Genomic DNA, 23,299 nt, shown 5'->3' with positions numbered 1-23,299 from the left:
TTACTTACCTCTAAATGTAAGAGCGTGATCACGATCTCTAGAGCAACGCACCCTTATCATTGAAACATATCACCATGAATTACCTATTGAGCTAGAAAGAATTTTTAACATACGGGATCTTGAGCTTATTATGGATTATCAAACTTGACTTTCAAAAGCACCTGACTGTCACTTGTAAAACTGCTTTTTGGAAAGTGACATAAAAGACTTGAGCGCCAGTACGGTCTATGACATACTCGTAGACTATTGAGAGTTCCCTGTGATAATTACTCATTGAAGTTATTTTTTATTTTTACATTTTTGAGCCTATCGCGAGGTCTACAGTACTTATTATTTGGACAGAAATAATCCGACATATATTTTTACAAAAACTGCTTATAAACTGACTTCCGTGTACCTACCATCGCTTTCCCGTAAATTATATCATGGTAGATATCACCTACGAAATAGATAAAACACATATTTTTTTATCGATACCAAATCTAATCTAATTCACTTACTTATTTCATGACGCCTGAATCGCCAGATGATCTAGTTTTCTTTTACATACGTACCAATAAAGTTGTGAGTTGTTGTAATGAGTGAAAATGTCAATGGTTGACTAGTAGAGAATGCCTTTTGGCACCAAGTCCGCCATTTGTACATTTCTCTTTGTTTATGCAATAAAGTTTAAATAAATATCCTCCTTATTTGTAGAGGCTTTGCTCTAGGTATCCTTATAATTTCGTCATGTCCGTCTGTCTGTCTGTCCATGGTATTAGCTCGGTGGTATTACTAGAAAGCTGCAATTTGATATAAAATAAAATCCTGATATTTTTTTGCAACTTTTTAGTAAGAAGTCGTGATAAATGTTTCAAATAGATTAGAAATCTGTAAAAATGTTTTTTAACATCAGATATTTTTTAATTCTCTCCTCTCTAACTTTAAAACAGTGAACTGTGAAGCCTTTATAATATTTAAAACTTTCGCGTTTTGAACACATATTAATTCACATTTATAGACGTGTCCATTGCGAATTTATTGTATTACCTTTATTTACCGATAATTCGACACTGATTTCACTGGTCGTGTGGTCGTGTGGTTCAGTTGCACAAATCTCTGTTTTGACATTTTGCTGGGACATCAGTTAGCCGCGACTAGCAATGCACCGAGGAGAAGTTTCTTAAGTTGCGAAACTTCTATGAAGAATATTCTCTGAAACTTAAATTTAATAAACAATCTAATCGTGTCAAAACCGACGTAAACACATGCCATTTTAAATATTTCGCCTGCCCGCTTTACTGTTATGTGGCGTGTAATATTGGCGTGTATTATATATTACACAAAACGAGTTCTCATGGGATCATTCTCACAGAGAACTTTCTAAGTTTCTTTCATGTAATTTCTCTGAAATTTCTGCAATTTCTGCAATTTGTACATTGCTAGCCGCGACCACGACCAGTGAAACCTGTGTCGAAATGTCGGTAAACAAAGGTAATAAATTTAACTCACGATAGACCCGTTTATAAATGTGAGTTGATAAATGATGACTTTCAATTAATTTAATTTATTAGTATGATCGGTTAATTCGTAGGGCTTGGGAGGAAGTCAAAATCAAAATTCTAAATTGTCGAAGTGGTTCCCGATTATAACATTTAAAAAACCCTGTTACCTACGTAAAATCAAAGATCGACATGCATGATTTCAAAGATAAGGTAGTGTTGATCACTGGCGGGGCCAGTGGCGTCGGCTCGGGCGTTGTCAGGCTGTTGATGGAAGAAAATGTTCAGGTAATACATATAACAACGGGTTTTGATTCATGTGACTGTTACTTAGTACCTATGTACTTAATTTTCAAGCTTGAAAAACGTCGATGAAGCTTCAAACAACGCTAAAGTAATGTTAACTTTGCTAGCCTATAATAGTGTCCCACTACTGTGCAATGGCCTCTCCCCTTATCTTCTACGACTCCCGAGTCTCCCGACATAGCGCCTGCTCTGGTAAAACTTACTTTAGAAAAAAAAATCGGTCACAATTTCGCCGAGGCCTTAACTATTTTTCCCTATTCTACTAGACTCACACATAAACATACGTACATTTCAGCATGTAGCTATACTAGATATAGCCAAAGATGCGGGAGAAGCTTTCCAAGATGAGTTGAACGCGAAGTATGGGCCCGACAAAGTGAAGTTCCACCTGTGTGACGTCACCGATGAAGATGTGTTCTTGGGCATCATGGCCGAGGTCAAGAAAACACGTGGCTACATCGATGTGGTGATCAACAATGCCGGGATCATGAATGACAGCTGGCAGACATATAAGAAGCAAATATCTATTAATGTGGTAAGTACTTATTAACTAGAATTGATTATTAAATATTTATATATTTATTTGCAAACCTTTTTTTTCCTGACCCATTTAAACATCAAGCTAATTTTATGAAAGTAACGATGCTGGAAATGGAACTGTAACTAAACGACGGCGACGCACCCGGGAATCCTATTGTATTCTATAGATACACATATTACACATCATCAGCCAAGAGGGGGGCCAACTAATAATGGTCTTAACTTCGTTTCTCAGACGGCTCTCGTAACTGGGTCTCTTCGAGCCCTGGAAATGATGCGTCGCGACGAAGGTGGGAGGGGTGGCACCATCATCAACATGGCATCCGTGACCGCGCTGTGCCAGCAAGCCAACGCTGCCAGTCTACTGGGGTACCAAAAGCGCGGTACTGCAATTCAGCAACTGCCTTGGAGTGAGTACACTTTACCTGTACGGATATGATGGTCGTATTTGTCTACGTGACAGCGTGATAAAACGGTGTCCGTCTCTTTCTATCCCGCAGAGTTAAAAAGTGACAGTTGTTTTATCACGTGGATAAATGTGGATAAAGCGATCCATAATAGGCTTGCTGATTGCCACTACATCGGACTCACGCTGCACATTAATAGTCAAAAGTTTACACTGAATTCTGCCGTAGTTGATATACCTGAGTGTATTTTGAATTTTGTGAAAACAAAATGCTGCAGAAAAGAAATACAATTCGAGAAAAATTCTTCAAAATAACAAAAACATGCATGTCTGTTTTTTAAATTTAAATCGCAACCTACAACCTCAATAATTTCAGATGGAGGAGCACTACAGCATATCGGGCGTACGAGTGATTGCCGTATGTCTAGGCTGCACCGATACGGGGCTACTTAAGCCGCAGAAGACAGGCCGCTTCGACAAATATTTCGCCGCTCAATACGGGGAAGTATTCCCCGCCATGAGATTACAAAAGCAAGTTCTAAATATTTTTATTAGATTAAGATTTCAGGATTAGCTTGAACATTATTCCAAAATTACCACTGGTTCACTGCAATGAGAATTCTGTTAATCAGTAATTCAGCAAATCAGACAAATTTTAAGACGACATCTTAAAATACCTAGATTAAAGAGTAAGATTGCGTAGTTCAATAGAATGATACAATTAAGCATGTATACCTAATATACTTAGGTAGTTTTTCCATAACGTACCAATACATTATATTATGATGTAATATTTTAGTATGAATAATTGAATATAACCTACTTTTACTTACTATTTACTAACATGTGGTTAAGTTTGTCTGGCGGTGTAGCATAAGTTGTGTTCTCGCGCGCGAGTCCATACTTGAAGTCGCGCTAGATGTATGAAGTCGCGCGCAAGAACGCAAGTCATGCAAGCAGGTCTGAATTGCATTTAACTTAAATAAGTAGGTACTTAATTTTAATGTATCAAAATACGAAATTTGTTTTTTTTTAGGATGGAATCAGCAGCCAAAGGAATCATAGAAGCCTACAAACGCGGAGAGAGCGGCAGCACGTGGTTGGCCACGCGAGATGAGCCCGTTAAAGATATCACTGAAGACATCAGAAAGGCTTATGACATACTCGCTGTACATGCCATGCCATAATTTATTGTTACCATCCCACACTGTTGACTATCCATCGGTGGACCTTATTTATAATGGCATAAGGTCCACCTATGGACACTTAAGAGTGTTGCTGTTTGTACAATAAAATATTTTATCTTATTTAGTTTTAATCACATAGTGGTTTTGACGTATTTATCTTCTTCATATCAAACGTACGTAGTTCGCGAATTTGCTTAGTCTGTGATGACGAGCAAAAAATAGTTCTTACCTACTCCGTGTGTGGTAAAAACAATATAATGCTTATAATTTATGTAGCATCACGCTCCGCGATTGTTGCGCCATTTAGTGTCCTAGCAAAATTGGTTGTTTAATACTTACGCTATAGAATTTTCAATTTAACAAGAATCCTAAATGGCATATCAATTCCGTGTGGTGACTGTACATATAATAAATCGATGTTGATTATGAAAACATATTTATCAATATAATCGGCAAAATTATGTTTTTTGGAAGACGAATTAAATAGGTCAGTAAGTAATACTGTTTTGACTAATGCGTGGGTATGGTGCTTTACGCATACTACCATCTGTAGGTCGGTATTTAATTTAGATTCTGTATATTATGTAAAAGGTGTTATATATTATTTTAGAATTGAAATAAAACTTTCGTGAGACATATTCCACGACGTCCACCCACAAGATGGACGGACGACAGTATCCTGTTTAGTACGGACGACAGACGAAATATCAGTATTATTGATATTTTACACACCTTTGTGTGATATTTGGGTTTCATTCACAGTTTTAGGGACCTAGTAAGCCCAATGACATATGAAAAGCTGTTTTGGATTGACGTATTACCGCGTTAGGCGTATACATATTCGAGATATATAATAGGTATTTCAGATATTTCCATAAACTTAGAAATGGAACATGATTAAAACACAATTTTTTTTTTATTCTTATAAATATATGTAAGATCATGTCATACCATGGTTGCAATAAACGATTATGATTATGATCATGTGGTGTAAGAAAAACTTAGTTTATTTTGCTCGGGCAAGTGAAACAGTATGAGAATTCCCTACATTATGTCTCTCTTGCCCCAATGTTTTTCTTACCCCATCTCTAACCTTATTTAATTGTATTCGTCGAGTTCAAAGGGCTAAGGGTCTCCTCAGATATATCGTACTCGCATCTCGCATCGGCCGGAGCCTGCCGACGCGTCAACGGCTTTTTCGCGCTTTTTCTCATCGGATTTTGCCAATTCCGCGTCGACATATATGGGAAACCCTAATTGAATTCGCCCAGGATCTGGTATGCTCGGACGACGTTGTCGGTGATGTCTCTGACGGGCAGGTCGCGCGTGGCCAGCCACGTGCTCCCGCTGGCTGCTTGCTTGTACGCCGCCACCAGGCCCGCCGCCGCTGACTCTATCCTGAAAACATGTGTTGACTTGACTTGGCAGTGGTGAAAACATATTGTCAACACTCAGATAACTTGGTGGTGGTCCCGGTAAGATTACCAAAGTAATAATCTCATAATTATTGTGCGTAATCACACCCGACAGTTAATTCATGTGATGGCTACCCTTATTATACGTCTTAAAGTGGAATCTTCAGCGCTGCATGTTTTTTCAAGGCACGAGGGTTAAGCAAACTTATCTCCGGAGTCAATGAAGCTGGTTATCGGAGGCGACTGCTAGAGACAATCGACAACAATAGTACATTACTACAGAGGCCGGGACAAAAGGGGTTGCCGGCCGAAGACATATAGACGGCCGAGCGAAGCGAGGCCGGATAGGTCTGAGCGCGGGCAACCCCATTTCCCGCCGAGGTATGTATAGTGCTTTTCTCAAACATGCAATGAAATAAATAAAATAAAAAATCCACGAAACCCAAGTTTTATTTATAGAAAAAACTAAAAGTAAACTACACCCAAAATATAACTAACACGTACCTATATCTTTATCACGCGTATGTTTTACAAGAGTCGTGTATTTTTACTACCCGTATATTTTCATGTATCTTTGATTTTTTCGCCTTGTATCCGTCTGACTGTCGTTTTCGTCACATAAGTTTACATAGTCTTTCATGTTGATATCATGTTTCACATACATCGTTGCTTATTGCATGGAGAAAATAAGTATAATTTCCACAGTGTTCACGATTTTGTAGTTACTTTCATTTCTTTAAAATATGCCACAAAACTGTTTCTAATAAACTGTAAGCCATTTTCCTTAGATTCTAAAATAATAAAATTGCCATAAGCAACCATATAGATACTTCGTCTTTGACTTGGCGGCAGAGGCAGCAAGTTAATTAAAATCAATTCTGGTTACGCTGCCAATTCCAACTCCTACGTAATTTTAATTGTAATTTAAAATTAATTTCATTATTTTGTCGGGACTCATATTAAAGTAAAAAAATCAACAACGCACTATAAATCCAATAAAACAGAAATACAGAATGAAAATTTTTCAACTTTGCCTCCATAACAATTTAAAAAAATAACTACGCGTGTTTGAGTAGACCTTTTTACCGCTAACGTTTAGATGAAATATTTTAAATGTATTTATTTGTGTAGTTAAATTTATAATTTAAAATTACAGAATTTGGTTAATAATGTATTATTTATTAAGTTCATGTTGATTTTATACAAATAAAACTGCAAATTGTAGTTTTTTATAGGCGTAGTGGCAGAGTGTCATTACGAACCATAAAGCAAATACTGCCTCTAGTTTTTTTTAATGGCTGAATGCCACGATGCTGTGTCACAAATATCTGTGAAATGGAAATTAAAAAAGAGGACTTTGCCGGCCTAGGCCTGCAAGATTTGTATGAAATTCCATTAAATACCTCTTGTCCTAGCCGAACCTGAAACGTCATACTTCGCAGCCTATTATAAGGAACATAACATCAATATTTCATTGCATGTTTGAGAAAAAGACTTTTAGTCTGCCGCCTTGGACGATGAGATGGGAGGTGGATTCCGCGTAGTATAAAACATCATGCAGCGACACAGAAAATTTCATTCAACCACTAGCAATAGTCCGAGTAGTATCTCTGTTACTAGGTGTATCTACCGTCTTTCACTATTTATAAAGGGTATAAATGTTAATGTAGAGTCAGCCTCGAAAACGTGCAACAAATACATCTATCTATTGAGACAGCTTCATCAGCCTTTCAATTAATGATTATGTCAATATTTTTTATGAAACAACGATCCCAAGGTTGACCCCAACGTAGACGTGTTCAGCACGAACTATTTATGTACCTACATCTTCCCTACCTATGACGTATCAAAATCGGCCCCTAGGAGCAGTCACATTTTTGGCGCGAGGCCTAAATATGTCGTTTATGCTTGCGATGTGGCCCACAAGATGACAGAACTTACTATGCACAAGGAAACGTACCAACGAGAACGGTAGACGGTAGGACTTGCTTTGGCAATGTACATGTGCACAGATGTTTCCGATTCAGGCCACAAGATGGCAGACCCTCCAACGCGCACGGTCTCTATATATTGGACTACTCACTTCTGAATATGCAGTCTCTCTTCAAACACGCCACACACGAACTCTGGCGTAACGTTTTTGTCGAGGGATCCCACTTTGGTCGGTTTAACCAGCTCAGTGGCCGTGGCACCAAAACATACTGTCACCACGCGCACACCTGTTTGTGCGAAGTATTCCTCTTTCTAAAAATTGTTATCAAATTATAAGAAAAATTAATATCTGTAAACTATAATTATGTAAATAACTATTCTAACAAGTCAGTTTTGTCTGCTGTGTCTGGTCAACTATACGAGTATGACACGCAATGATACATTTTTAAGGTTCCGTATCTCAAAAGGAAAAAACGGAAACCTTATAGGATCACTCGTGCGTGCGTCTGTCTGTCTCTCCGATCATCCCCCCCGCCCCCTTTATCTCCGAAACTACTGAGTTTACAATTTTGCAAAAATACACAAAATAGCTCTTTACTTATAGATGACAGGAAAACCTATTAGAAATGTGCAGTCAGGCGGGATTCGGACTTAATTACTTAGTTTTTGATCCGAGCACTACGGGTTTAAAGACATTTCTTTCACGTTCCACATAAAAAAATACATTGGTAAAGATTGGGTAATGTACGGAACCCTTGGAACGCGAGTCCGACTCGCACTTAACCGGTTTTTTATTGACAGCCATTTACCATTTAATTGTTCAACTCAGTAGAACATCAGTCAACGATTGGTTAATTAATTGATTAATTAACCTACTTATACAAAAAATATACTCACCCCGATGCAGTTGCTGAACTGTAAAACTGCAGACTTAGTAGCAAAATATATGGGTAGCAAGGGAGACTGCGCTAGCCCAGCTATTGACGAGATATTTATGATGGTTCCTCCTTTGCCACCTCCGTCTACTCTCATCAACTCCAAGGCTTTCAATGTGCTTGTTACAAGAGCAGTCTGAAAAAAATAATTTCAAAAGATTTATCTTTAATAGCGGGAAATTGTGCATTGGGTAATGTTCAAAAGCGCCCGCCCTCAACTGCATACATTTATGTAGAAGCGATGTGTCAGATAAGTGTCAAACATATGGACCGTTTTTTCGAAGTCAAAAATGTACAGTAAAGAGCTTCGTCTATATTATCCGTCGCTGACTACAATAAAACTCACTCACTAATGGGGCCCGCTGATTACCAGTCCGCCCGACGATATCGGCCTATCAGTTGATCGGAGCTGTCAATTTTTGTTCTAACTGATAGGCCGATATCGTCCGGCGGCCTGATAGTGGTCGGCTTAAGAAACGGATGCACTAATTCGTCTATCACGATTAAAGAGTTAAAATTCTCGGTTAAAATTTTATTATATGGAACATGGGAAGTGTCATAGTTCAATGACTGCTGAGTGACATTAGCCTCTCAACTATGATTCGTGCAACCGGCCTTAAGACTGATAAAATTACACATGGCATTACAGCCTGCAATTTGCATATTATTTTATAAATAACCAAAAGTTCTTACCACATTGATTTCGATCTCCTTTTTGTAAACATTGGAGGCGTCATTCATAATTCCCGCATTGTTGATGACCACATCAATATTCCCCTGTTCCTTGGCCAGTGCGTCGAACGCTGCGAACAGCTGATCGTCATTCGTCACGTCGCAGCGATGGAACTTTGCTTTGCCGGGCCCCTGCTTTGAGTTTAGTTCATCTTGGAGAGCCAGGCCAGACTTCTCGTCAACGTCGAGAATGGCAATGTGCTGTAGAAGAAATAATAGTGTAAACACTATACGAACAGCAAATGTTTTTTGAAAAGAAACAGTGCGGTGGGACTATGGTAATATTATTATCACCTAAGATATAAAAATAATGCAGAAAAAACGACTTGGAAGGTGTTAATTATGAGAAAATTTTGACCTCAGATATAAAAAACCGGGCAAGTGCGAGTCGGACTCGCGCACGAAGGGTTCCGTACCATAATGCAAAAGAAAAAACAAAAAAAAAACGGTCACTCATCCAAGTACTGACCACTCCCGACGTTGCTTAACTTTGGTCAAAAATCACGTTTGTTGTATGGGAGCCCCATTTAAATCTTTATTTTATTCTGATTTTAGTATTTGTTGTTATAGCGGCAACAGAAATACATCATCTGTGAAAATTTCAACTGTCTAGCTATCACGGTTCGTGAGATACAGCCTGGTGACAGACAGACGGACGGACGGACGGACGGCCAGCGAAGTCTTAGTGATAGGGTCCCGTTTTACCCTTTGGGTACGGAACCCTAAAAATGTTGTGATAAATGTCAGTAGGTCATATATGAGCATATACATACATATACTAGATACAAACAACTGACAAAAAAGGGTAGGTATGGCTAGAAAATCGGGTGGGAAAAATGCGAATGGAAAATTTGGTCGCGGAATTAACGATTGTGATTTTGGGAAAAATACCTATATGTCGGCGGCCGATCGTAAGATCAGGCAGATCGTGAAATTCCTAGGAATATCGTGAAACGTGAAAATCTTTGACCCGTAGCCTGAATCGACAGAGCCCCGCTAGGCGGGGCTCCTATTTCTGGGCAGTTTGCCCTTCGGGCATCTGAAGCAACCTGACGAACCTATCTTACCTATATATTGGTTTAATGTGACTATCCTCAAAACAATACACGGGAACATTACGATCTGCCTGATCTTACAATCGGCCGACATAATACACTTTTATAAAATAATCTACATAGATTACAATGTCTAGCAAACATTTTATTTTACATAGTTGTAAAGTATTATATGTAAGTTATATAAATTTAACAACATGAAATTTATATAACTTACATATAATACTTTAATTCTGAAATTGCATCTTTGTATTTAGATATCTGCGATCAGGTTGTCGTGTCTATGCTACGAATTATTGCTAGAAACGTATATACTAATAAAAAAACCGGCCAAGGGCAAGTCGGACTCGCGCACGAAAGGTTCCGTACCATTTACAATGTTTGGGAGCCCCGCTTTAATATATATCATATTCTGTTTAGTATTTGTTCTTATAGCGGCAACAGAAATACATTATGGTTTATGAGATACAGCCTGGTGACCAACAGACAGACGGACGGACAGACGTCAGCCATTGGGCAACTATAGCATCACATTACAATACTCTAAAATTCAACACGTTGCAATTTACAATTATACAAACATAATTAGTCAAGCCACAATTAAATTCATTTATAAAATTATTATTTATAATAATAGTAATGTAAATACATAAACATAATAATTCATTTATACTTGTAGCTGTGCCTAAAATGACCTACAACCTACAAGTGCCCTTATCTTATAACAGTACAATAAAAATTGTATTTAAATAGAACGGGCGCTCATTATGTTATTAAATGTCATGTTTTCCACCATAACATCAAACTTGTACACCATTTTTTTTAATCTGGGTGACAGACTAATTGTTAATATACTAATCGTAAGGCCAGAATTTTCTAACTTTCCCTCTGTAGAAAATACGTACCAGTGGTTAAATTCAGATACGGGTAATTAAATAGTACGTATATTTAATTTATTACGGTTTGAAAACCTGTGAGTTTCTCAACTTTATAATTTTATCGACGTAATGAAACCATTTTTAAAGATTACGCACAGTGAATTAAATAGGCGTTAGCGAGCAAACTCAACCAACTACAAAAACAAACACATCCAATAATAGACGTAGAAAAAAAGACCAACAACACAACAGACAACAACACAATAACAACAACACACACAACAACAATAACAACACAACACAACAAAGATAACAATTTGAAAACATAAAAACCTAACCTCGACCTACCTTAGCACCTTCCTCTAAAATTTGCCGCACTACAGCCGCTCCAATGCCGTTAGCGGCCCCAGTGATCAAAACAACTTTATCCTTCCACTCATACGACATCCTGCGTCTAAACACAATACAAAACTGACATGGTATCGCTTTATTACATAACATTAAGAGGGCGTAGAGGAGGGTAAATTTTCAGATTCTGTCAAATTACCCCATTTCACGCACAAACGCAGCTCACGCACACTATCTCAATTTACTGGGACAGGTCAGTGACCCCTAATGTTTTTTTAAAGGTGCTGTTTCGAGTTTAGTGTTAACTACTGACCTCCTTTGAGGAATTAAAACTGTCAAACTTTCCTTTGTGAGAAGACAGAGAAAAAACACTTTTTATATATAGCTTTCCTTGTTTGTTCATGTCATGTCATAGGTATGTGACGTATAAATACAAAATACAAAATCGTTTATTTGTCCAACATAGGTATGAATAGTACAGATCTTATAGTATTACTGTTGTATCACTATGTTGTGCCATAAGGCGTACAATTATTTGTCATTAATGGACTGTGGCTACATGCTGTGCACAGTTACCATTAATTATAGTCTAACAAAAATTCGCTTACACTATAATATGTTTTGTCAACTAAATATTTAAAAACTTTACTTTTAAAACTTGTCATATCCTCTAAATTTCTTAATTCATTCGGTATTTTATTAAAAATTTGTGGGGCCATTCCAAATATACTTTTCCTATATAATGCTGTTTTGGAAGGCATTGAATTTATTTTGTTCCTAAGACGTATACTCTTAAACTGTTGAAATAAGTGGGGATTACTTTTAACAAAAATTACAATTTCGAAAATATACAAACAAGGTAGAGTTAATAGTCCTAATTTTTTAAAATATGGTTTACATGAACCCGTACTGTATTAGGTAATTATTTATTTTCGTTGTTGACTTTTGTATTAAGATAGGTACAAACGGCGACGCTCTTAACTGTCCATCGGTAGACCTTATGCCTTTTGTAATAAGGTTTACGAACTGTCAGTTAACAGTGTGGTGGTGTGCGATGGTAGGTATGCGGTTTGTAGACATAGACCAAATTAAAACTAGGAGTTTTATTATTAAAGATATAAGAAATCGTCTATTTTACCTACTCGAAGTGAACTACTTATATCTAAAATTATCCCTTCATTAGTTATATATAGGTCTTGTAACATATTTTTTACAACTAAACACGCTTATTATATTTTACTTATAACTTAATTTTTAAAGCTCTATTGATAATAAGGCTTTAAAAACATCTAATAGAATGCAGGTACTACGCTTATACTTTTGTAAGTCAGTAAGTGATGCTTACTTAAAACTTATCGGGAAATCAAAAAACTCATAATTACCTATATTAAAATATTTAAATTTACTATTCCATCTCATACGTTCAATAAGGCCCGGGACCGGGCCTTGTCACCTGCACTGACAGAGGGCCTTTTTAGCCCCACATAATATTAAAGAACTGTGTCCCGGATAGTATGGGTTCTGGGTTCTGGGCCATGACCATGACGCGTCCCGAAGTAACTTATACAGGGCGTAATCGTTAAGTGTAGCCAGGCTATAATTTCGTAAATATAACAGATATCAGAAAACTTCAAATTGTTATCGAAAGTGCGTTACCCAATGAGTAAAATTACATTAAGGGGTCATCCATTAATTACGTCACACGTTTGGGGGGGGAGGGGATCAAGAAAATGTGACATGTTGTGACATGGGGAGGGGGAGTCACAAACACTGTGACGTCACTTTAACTTCATCACTATTCATCAGTAACCGAAAATTAATTTATATTTTACTATTCGCAGTTCGCAGTACATTTAAATAATGAGTTTTTGGAAGTATGTAGGTAATTTTCGTTCCTAATTGGTTTTGTGTTATAAAATTATAGATATTTATTTTACCAAAAATATTTTTTTTTTAAATAATGCCGAGTTAGTACTGCCCATTTCGTTGAAAACAAAATTACCTAAAATGTGACGTCACACCAGGTGGGGAGGGAGTTGCAAAATGTGACCAAGTGTGACAAGGATGGGGGGAGGGGTCAAAAAACCTAGAAATTAATGTGACGTAATTAATGGATGATTCCTAATAACTTTTTTAAATAAAAGCAGAAATATCCCAAACATTAACGTCAAACCCTCCCATACATTTAGTACGACGACTCACCCCTCACTGTAATAAAATAATAAAACTACCGTTTATGAAATAATAAATCTATTATTTCATAAACGGTAGTTTTATTATTTTATTACAGTTTATCATCGCAAATAATGAATCTTAAGCAGTTTTATCTCTTACGACACCAACGTTCTTTGAAGGGTGAGTCGTCGTACTAAATGTATGGGAGGGTTTGTGAGTTAATGTCTTAGAGTAGAGTTAATGTCTGGGATATTTCTGTTTTTATTTAAAAAAAGTTATTAATGTAATTTTACTCATTGGGTAACGCACTTTCGATATCAATTTGAAGTTTTCTGATATCTGTTATATTTACGGAATTATAGCCTGGCTACACTTAACGATTACACCCTGTATATCATTAGATAGTTCATAGCCTATATCTATCGAATATATCGTTCTTATGAGCGTATTTGGTGGGCATACCTTATAAGTTTCAGTACAGGAAAAAGTACATATAAGCTGTACTTTTAATTGTTAGTACAATCGGTATCAAATAGATAGTGACGGCCAAAGTGACCAAATATAGCTATAGGATCTAAATGTGAACGAAGAGGGTTAGGTGAGGCATATAAGGCCCACCTTTATTTTAACTGAAATAGTTTTATAAATAATCAGGATATTATTACTAATTCAATTCAATATAGATTTCTCATTTGTTCATGTTTCTTCATATACCAAAATAGTTATAATAATATTCCGGCGCTTTTGAAAAATACACGTTTTATAAAAAAAACCATACCATGTTGGTTCGGAACCGGGCCTTGTTACTTGCACTGTCAGTGTCAGTGTCTGAGTCATAGTACAAGTTCAAGAATAACAGAGAATATTACCGGGCCTTATTACCTTTTAACATGAATTAATTTCATCTTTAATTTAAATGGTCTAGTAAAATAAGGCCTACATGAGTCATGGAAAAACAAATTGTATTTTATTTAGAAAGTACCTATATGTTGTTCATAATCTTCAGTAAGCTGACCCATAAGAGTCTATCTATTATAATAATTAATGTAGATTGACAGTTTACTTAGCAAATTGTACTTTTACCTTTAGGTTTTATGTCGGAAATATCTCACCCAATTTGTAATTAATGATGTTTACTGATTGTTAATCTTAAATATACCTACTTAATATTATGAAGGGCACTTATATTATTTTAGCGGACCGAACGGATGTATATTATTGTGGACCACTTTTTTATTTAAATAATTAAATTGTAATTCATTTCAAAAAAGGTTATTACAATTATAGGGATATAAGTAGATACCTCACCTATCTTATTACAAAGCATTACAAAAATGTCCAAAGGCCAAAGCCACGCTGATAAGACATAAGACCTTACCTATAAACGACCTCATAAATATAAACGTTCACTGAAAAAAACCAAAAGCATTTCTCATAATTTTATTTCGTTACTGAGTTATCGTTTTGCACCGAATATCAATGAAATAAAAGCACGTTGTTGTTTGATAGATACATTTATATAAACATCGTCACATGAAACCAATATAGGTACTCGTAAAACAGACCACTGCTGGTATTGGCTTTAAATATCGTTCTTTCAACTGATAATATAGCCACAAAAACTCGCTGAGACTGCAGGTCGAGTCTTGATTTCAATTTCTTGATGATATATCATTGAATTAACTTTCAGAGCTCGTGATAGCTCTTAGAATAGCAACAGAACTAGTTGAAACTAAGAATTTTATTGCTGAAATTATGTGAACAACATTGCTCCGTCTTCATAAATAAAATTTTAATAATTTATATTGCTTAGGCTAAAATGTGAAGAATTTTGTTGATAAATTGTTTATCTAGTATATTGACATTATGTCATATATGTTTTTAAAATGACGTAACATGAATACCAGCACAATGAAAATTTATTCCAATAAGAAATAACAAATCTTCAAACTTTTTTCATTTTAAGTGAATTAGGAAGAAGCTAATTACACTTATTTGGTTGTATTCATATATTTTATTAAATAATTTGTTATATTTTTTAAGTATTATGACTTGTGAATAAAAAGATGTCGAAATTTTAATGACTCTAGATCTCCGTGTGACGTTATTTATTTACCCTATTTATTTTGAACACAGTTTTTCACTGGTATCATCATTCGTATACGGATATGAATTTCAAACTGTCAAACTGGGAGATCCTGGTACGCGTCCGCTTTGAACCAAGCCCAGCGGGCATCTGATTGAAAGGAGAATTTGACAGATATGGCGGATGTATGGAAATTTTACGAAAGTTTACGTTTACGATTGAATTTCTCTGTAGCCTTTAAGAGGAAAAATAGGAAAAGCCTGATTCGTTGTAGTCCAGTTATCTGGCTTTCGAAATCACTCGATTTTATAGCATGAGCATCGATTTTTTTATACAAATTTTACTAAACGCTGACACTCGTTCATCTCGTTTTAGGTACAACTTTGCATAAGTGTATTTATTATATTGTAAAATATTTCAGATTTTCAAGGGTGATTCGTTGTAAACACACTCTTTGGGATAATAATGACATTTATTATAATTTTTTTATCAAGAGATGTGAACGCTAGCGACTAAACGGTGACTGCCTTTTTCGCTGATTTTGCTCGATCCAGTCTTAACATCTTGAGCAATAATCTTGTCATTACGTAATGGAGCGCAGTCATATTAGACAATTTATTATCATAGCAGATAAGATGTTTGCTTTTGTTACCAAATTACTTTTTAATAAGTATCAGTCTTATCGTGGGCTGCATCGGGTCATATATATAAATAAAATACCAGTATGATACTTATCATAAATACTTATTCATAACCTTTACAATACAGTGTATACAAAGATCTGTTGAGCAAAGTAGATACACTATTTTCCTGTATTAGAAAAACTGATGAGAACATTTAATATTTTCTTTTTACAAACTAACCTGACAAATACGGAAGGTTTGCGATGAATATATGTATAATTCTAAACAAAAATTAATGTTGGTTAAAATTACTGACTAAACAAGCTACTTAGGACGAGTTTTTAAACCGGTCCGGCGCAGACCATAGTTAGAAGGAATAATTTGTATGATTCGGACCAAGCTTACATGGCTTGCATGGCAATCGCGACTAAAGGTGACAGTCCATTTCCAACGACAGCTGCCTTACTGTTGATTTTACTATGGGAATTGACAATGACAGTGACGCGTTCAGTACCGGTAGTGCAGCTGCGGTTAGAAATGGAATGTTACCATAAGCGTGGCAATGTCATCATTAAGTAATGTGTAAATTCTATGAAAATATGACGTTCATAAAGACACTCCCTCACTTGTTGTTGCAAAGTGTGTTCAAGTTGGTGCAAAATTAGCTTAGACGTAGGTACTTCAGGCATTAAATGACATTATCAGTTATGAGTTGAGTCTGTTTAAGTTACTTCTAAATGTAACTACCTCAGTTAGAAGCAACGATGTTTAGCAATGACAAGCCGGATTCAGATTTAATAATACGGTTTTGAATGGGTTTTGATACGACCCTGACGATTGTCTTAACACCACTTGCACCATTCCAGTAACCCGGGGTTAACCGGTTAAACCTGGAATTACCATGGTTACCAGTACAATTTGACACTGGGTTAACGGTTTAACCGCTTAACCCCGGGTTATTGTGATCGTGCAAGTGGGCCTTAGTGATTGGCGCGCATCTTACGCATGACTTTCACGTCATTTCGCATGCACCAATCAGCGTGAGCGATGTTCAAGGTCGTGTCAAAATGAGATCAAAACCGTAACGAGTTGTTAAGTCTGAGTTGGGCTGCTAGTCGTCCGATCTTGATCAGATCATTCATCTACCGCACTGCGGTTACTGATATACTTGATACCTCACTACTGATCTATTACAATATTTTTTCGAGTGAATATTATTTATTTTTATGCTTATCTATAATATGTCGGCGGCCAATCGTAAGATCAGGTATCGTGAAATTCCTAGGCATATCGTGAAACGTGAAAATCTTTGACTCGTTCCCTGAGTCGACGGAGCCCCGCTACGCGGGGCTCCTATTTCTGGGCAGTTTGCCCTTCGGGCATCTGAAGCAACCTAAAGAACCTATCTTACCTATATATTGGTAATTATCCTCAAAGCAATAGGTACACAGGAACATTACGATCTGCCTGATCTTACGATCGGCCGCCGACATATATATGTTATTTTTTATTACTACCCCCTAAGTCAACACTCTACTGCGTCGACGATTATTCTTTATACCTACTTTAAGAAGGTCCTTAGGTTCAAGCAAGGTTAAGGTAATTAATATCGACAACGACAAAGTGCCAAAAATATGTACATACTAAGATGGTTGCGTGTACACATATTTTTGGCACTTTGTCCGTGTCAATATTTAATACCTTGACTATACTTATTACTTACTGTTCAGATTCAGATGCACAAACTTTTCACTTTAGATAAGTACTCATAATTTGAATATCAACTTAACTAACACAGGTACAGTCGTTACAGATAAGATAACATTTAAATGCTAGAAACATAGCACAATGACAATTATCTGTTCCTTGTTGAATATCATAATTAAACGGTACCTATCGCTGTGGTCCACAGATACCTACTACTGCTTGTATAATATTTAAAGTGAATTGCCTTTACCAACGAAGAAACGCAATGATCTATTTTAGGTATTCACGATTTAAATTTTAACAAAAGAACTATGATGACACCATCAGATACTATATTGTTCGTATCTACATCTACACCTAACCGCTAACCTTTTCATTTCAATAATAGTTCATACAATAAGCTACTCATAAATTCAAACAGATCCTTTCAATATCCCGTCCGATGCTGAGTCCTCACCGCGGGCATAATAAAATATATCGTGACAAACTTATCCTTGCAGTGGTCAAAAGTGAAACTAAAGTGGACACATAGAAATTGTATGCGTGCCCTTGACCGACAGCGACACTCGCGTCAGACTGAAGTAAGTTTGTCTGCAGAAACCTTCTCCCTCAGATCAGTTGCCCGAAACTACTAAATCATTCTGAAACCAATTTTTCAATAAATATTGAATAATTTAGTTTAGAGATGTGGGTTGAGATTGGCAACGAGTGACATTAAACAGTTGATTCATCCTCGAAATAAACTGCCCTATTCGAACTTTATGATACGTCAGTTAATAGATCTAGAAACGATATGGATTAGATTATGTCAGTGTCAAAAGTGACGTTCTTGTTTGAAGAAACGTCACATTTGACACTGACATATCTAATCCATATCTTTTCTAGATCTATTAACCGACGTATCTTAAAGTTCGTATAGGGCCGAAAATGACGTAACTTCACGCTACTCACGCCAAAGCCATTATTTTTTAAAGGGCAGAAGCAGTTTAACCTAATTTTAAAACCACCCTAATTTGTGTCGACACAAAGGCCCAAGACCGGTTATTTAATAAAGTTTATTAAAAGTATTAATTTGAATTCTTTGAAATTATTTAAGGAAAAAAAAATTGTTTACAAAATACTTCGTGAAACAGATAATAATTAAGTACTTAAAATTGGAGAAAGCAACACAAGACAAGTGAAAATAAGAGTTAAAATATTTTTCATTTTATAATGCTTAATATCTACAGACTTGTATGAACTTAAATTTAAAAAAAAATTGTTGCAGACTTATACATACAACCAATTTTATTTTAGTCTTGTTTTCAATTCAATTTTAGTTTGTCACGTTCTCGCTCATTTAGGAACTTACTGAATTCTACAAAATATTGATACGTAATTACTAATTATCTATTCGCTGGCCATTTGCTACCAAACGTTAATCATTACATGACATGTTATAACTATAAGAGTCGGACTCGCCCACCGAGGGTTCTGTACTTTTTAGTATTTGTTGTTACAGCGGCAACAGAAATACATCATCTGTGAAAATTTCAACTGTCTAGCTACCACGGTTCATGACATACACAGACAGACGGACAGACGGACAGTGGAGTCTTAGTAATAGGGTCCCGTTTTTACCCTTTGGGTACGGAACCCTAAAAAGGAATTATGGAAGTGTATAGATACCTACCTATTTATGAATGGTTTGTTGCTATGTTGAAAAATATTTAGGATTAAACTTTAAATTTGTTTTGTTCGAAAAAAATAAGCCTGCCTGCAGGGCTTTAAACAGCCTCATGCGACAGGACTTAATTATAAGAACGATTTGTGTAGAAAAAATACAATTACATTTCCAATAATACATTTTTTTTCCATTTGTATTAGGTACAAAGCAGAACTCGGTTGGACGTCCACGGTGTTCGCCAATTTTATTACGGATCTTACCGTTTATGATAAAAATATATTGAAATGATAAACCATATTGTAAGCCGTAAGTGATACCTATTACTACCTATTACCTATTGATACCTATTACCTATGTTATGGAAGTTGTGTTACTTAATTTTATAACTTTACTATACTTTAAATATTCCAAAACAATGTGATTGAAAAAGACTAGGAAATATATTCGCCCCATTTATTGTTTGGCATAACTTGAAAGTCAGATTTATAAGATCTGTCATACCACATTTTGTGTCAAGGACCTCACATTCTTACACTTGATTCGAAATTTTCTTTAAGATTCATCATTATCAAAGAAATAATAGTATATTATTTATATTTCTCAGTGACTAACAATAGTGTTATGTGTACATTACGTTTGAGTTTGTGTAACTATACCTATATTTGTATGTTGAGTTTAAAACACGCGAAAAGTTATATTACACTTTTTACACCAAAGAATTGAAGGAATATGCTAATGCTTTAATAAAATCCCACTCAGATATTACAACAACTGGAAATTATTACAATGCAGAGCGTTCGTCGGTATTGGAGCAGAAACTGTGTGAGATAAAACGGCAGGCGTTTGCGAATATACCATGAAGCACAATGCTTAAAGAAAATAGAGGCTACTTTATTACATAGGATAGGGCATAGTTACTTGGGGCACATTGGTATTAGACGCGCTAAATCTCTCCCTATTTAAAAAAACCCAATAATAAATATTCATTCTTAAACGTGACCTGTTTTCTTTGGAACTCATTGTAGTTGTGGCTACCTATGTCACCTTTGTTTATATAGTCTGTCAAGCCATTTCCGTCAGTAGAAAAAAGCGGCCAAGTGCGAGTCGGACTCGCCCATGAAGGGTTCCGTATCAGCAAGTAACATAATAAAATTGAGGTTTACGATTTATGAACATAATAAAATTGAGGTTTACGATTTATGACGATTAAAAAAAACTACGTACTAGATCTCGTTCAAACCAATTTTCGGTGGAAGTTTGTATGGTAATGTACATCATATATTTTTTTTAGTTTTATCATTCTCTTATTTTAGAAGTTACAGGGGGGGGACACACATTTTACCACTTTGGAAGTGTCTCTCGCGCAAACTATTCAGTTTAGAAAAAAATGATATTAGAAACCTCAATATCATTTTTGAAGACCTATCCATAGATACCCCCCCCCCCCACACGTATGGGTTTGAAGAAAAAAAAATTTAATTTTCAGTTCTAAGTATGGGGGACCCCCAAAATTTTTTGTTTTTTTTCTATTTTTATGTAAAAATCTGAATGCGGTTTACAGAATACATCTACTGACCAAGTTTCAACAGTATAGTTCTTATAGTATCGGAAAAAAGTGGCTGTGACATACGGACTGACAGACAGACAGACATGACGAATCTATAAGGGTTCCGTTTTTTGCCATTTGGCTACGGAACCCTAAAATGCCGCAAACCTAAAAAGTGTAGGCGCGAAGGGTTTATCGTCCCATATAAAATTTGTATTTCGCGCCTTTTTCGACTGACAAAGTTGTTTGAAAGACTATACATACCTATGTATAAATAATAATAAATAAATATAAATAAATATTGGGGACATCTTACACAGATCAACCTAGCCCCAAACTAAGCAAAGGGTGCTAGGCGACGATATATATAATTATATAGATAAATACATACTTATATACAGCAATACGTACAGCTTACGTCACTCAAACAGTCAGAATCTCAGAATGGAAGAGCTTCGCTTTTTCTACTCTACCGACCTTCTACATGTATAAGTAGAGCCTATTTAATTATGTAGGTACAAATGCAAAAATTTTAAACGACCTTATAGTTTCCCCACCTTGACATTCCTTTATCCAAGATTACCACCAAATGTACAACGCGGCAAACTTGTCTCAATATCATTACTTTCCCCGGGAACTTTGCCTATTTCCCACTGCCGGTGTGCAGGACAGCGGGCGAATGCAGAATGTCGCAGCATTATTAGTCAACGTTGTGTGGTTGACCGACGCCGGTTTCGCGTTGGGAGAATAGGGAAAATCCTCAAGTGAAGCTTGCTGTGTGTGTACTTATAATTAAAATTGGTTTGTTTTTGTTGATTTGTATAAACAAATTTTTTTATCACCTTGCCAGTTGAAAGTAGGTACCAATAACAGTTAATTAATTACAGTTAACTTATGTTAATTAATTAACTTATGTTAATTACATCAATTGTTATTGGTACCTACTTTCAACTGGCAATGTGATAAAAAGACAACCTAAACATATGAAAATAACTTACCGACGTTTCCATACTTTCCATCTATAACATTATTAAACAAGTCGAATGAATTTGTGAGATTTGACATATTTTTACCCGACTACAGCAATGCTTAAAAAAGGGTTGTAATCTTAGCAGTCTATGTAGTGCTGCTATGTTTTCCTTCGTATTTTCTCGGAATCTTTCGTATTTTTCATGCCATTTGAGTCATCCTCAGTACTTTTTGTACCGAGACTGACTGAAATATCAAGACACACTCGTGCGTTTCCGCGAAAATACGAAGGAAAATAATTATGCATCACATCTCTATAAGTACATATTATTGTGAATGGTCCACCGTAACCTTTGCAACTGTTGAACCGATGCGATATTGGTAAAAGAGATGTCAATCCTTTCATTTGACAATGTAATGTTCTTTCAAGCTTTTGAGGGAAGGTTTACCCTTTGATCGCTAAAGACGCGTACGGCTGTCGGCTGCAGCCCAATATCTACCCTCGTGCATTCTAAAAAGGTTCATAACGGTGCGCAGCACGCACACGATAGACTTAAAGTTCGAAGAGCTTGCTTGCACCTATGATCTTAGTGTGTGAGTGAAATTTTTGATCAACTATGATGGCGTGCAAGAGTCTCCAAACCGCGGCCCGCGACGTGTTCCAATCCGGCCCGCCGACACCCAAAGCGAGCATTCATTGAAAGTGGAACTGTTCCTATATAACAGCAGCAACCAGACTGCCACCCCCGAAAACCGACGGTGGCCCGCGCGAAAGATTTTGAGGCGCAATATGGCCCTCAGGTAAAAAAGTAAAAGTAAAAGTAAAAAAGGTTAAAAGGTAAAAAATCTCTAGCGTTAAGATAGTATATGTGCAACTTACGACGTCGATGATAAACAACAAGAGGTCGATGTTAGCAAAGGTAAAAAGGTAGATGGAGGACACTAGATTCACAATAGTCTTTAATTGCAAGGCGACTGCGCCTCCATTTACTTTCATAAAAATATTTCATAAAAAATGGCCTCTCCAGATAGCAAAATTTGATATTTATTCGAGTTCTTATTTTAAGTCCCGTACAATCGAAATATTATATTAAATATTATTATAATCTAAGTTCGAATCTTGAGCGTAGCAATGGAAATCAAAAGCACGAGATGAAAATAACTTTTCACCTTAGCATTGAGAACATTTTAGAGGGAAAAATACAACTTGAGAAAATGTAAATCATTCTTCATCACTTTTACACTCATGTTAAAATAAGTTCGGAATTGCGAATACCTCAGTTTGGCTTCTTTAGTAGAGATCTTTAAAAGT

General features: G+C 36.1%; 1 protein-coding gene, 1 long non-coding RNA gene and 1 pseudogene across 2 annotated transcripts; 2 read left to right on the top strand and 1 right to left on the bottom strand.

Moving 5' to 3' along the window:
* Positions 1 to 1,457: 1,457 nt before the first annotated feature.
* LOC134665501 (15-hydroxyprostaglandin dehydrogenase [NAD(+)]-like) lies at positions 1,458 to 3,928 on the top strand (annotated as a pseudogene).
* A 1,245-nt stretch (positions 3,929 to 5,173) lies between these two features.
* Positions 5,174 to 11,349, bottom strand: LOC134665559 (15-hydroxyprostaglandin dehydrogenase [NAD(+)]-like). Its single transcript, XM_063522534.1, has 5 exons — positions 11,216 to 11,349; positions 8,896 to 9,135; positions 8,165 to 8,338; positions 7,419 to 7,579; positions 5,174 to 5,318 (listed from the first exon to the last, which is right to left on the bottom strand). Exons 1-5 carry the CDS (start codon positions 11,312 to 11,314, stop codon positions 5,174 to 5,176), a joined length of 819 nt encoding a protein of 272 aa, XP_063378604.1. The 5' UTR covers positions 11,315 to 11,349.
* A 9,205-nt stretch (positions 11,350 to 20,554) lies between these two features.
* Positions 20,555 to 21,178, top strand: LOC134665558 (uncharacterized). The gene is made up of 2 exons (XR_010098381.1): positions 20,555 to 20,600; positions 20,661 to 21,178. It is a non-coding gene; the product is annotated as an uncharacterized LOC134665558 (long non-coding RNA).
* The last annotated feature ends 2,121 nt before the right edge of the window (positions 21,179 to 23,299 follow it).

The sequence above is a fragment of the Cydia fagiglandana genome, chromosome 6 (assembly GCF_963556715.1).
Source record: "Cydia fagiglandana chromosome 6, ilCydFagi1.1, whole genome shotgun sequence".
NCBI classification, from domain to species: Eukaryota; Metazoa; Arthropoda; class Insecta; order Lepidoptera; family Tortricidae; genus Cydia; species Cydia fagiglandana.
This window is presented reverse-complemented; position numbering and strand designations above follow the sequence as displayed.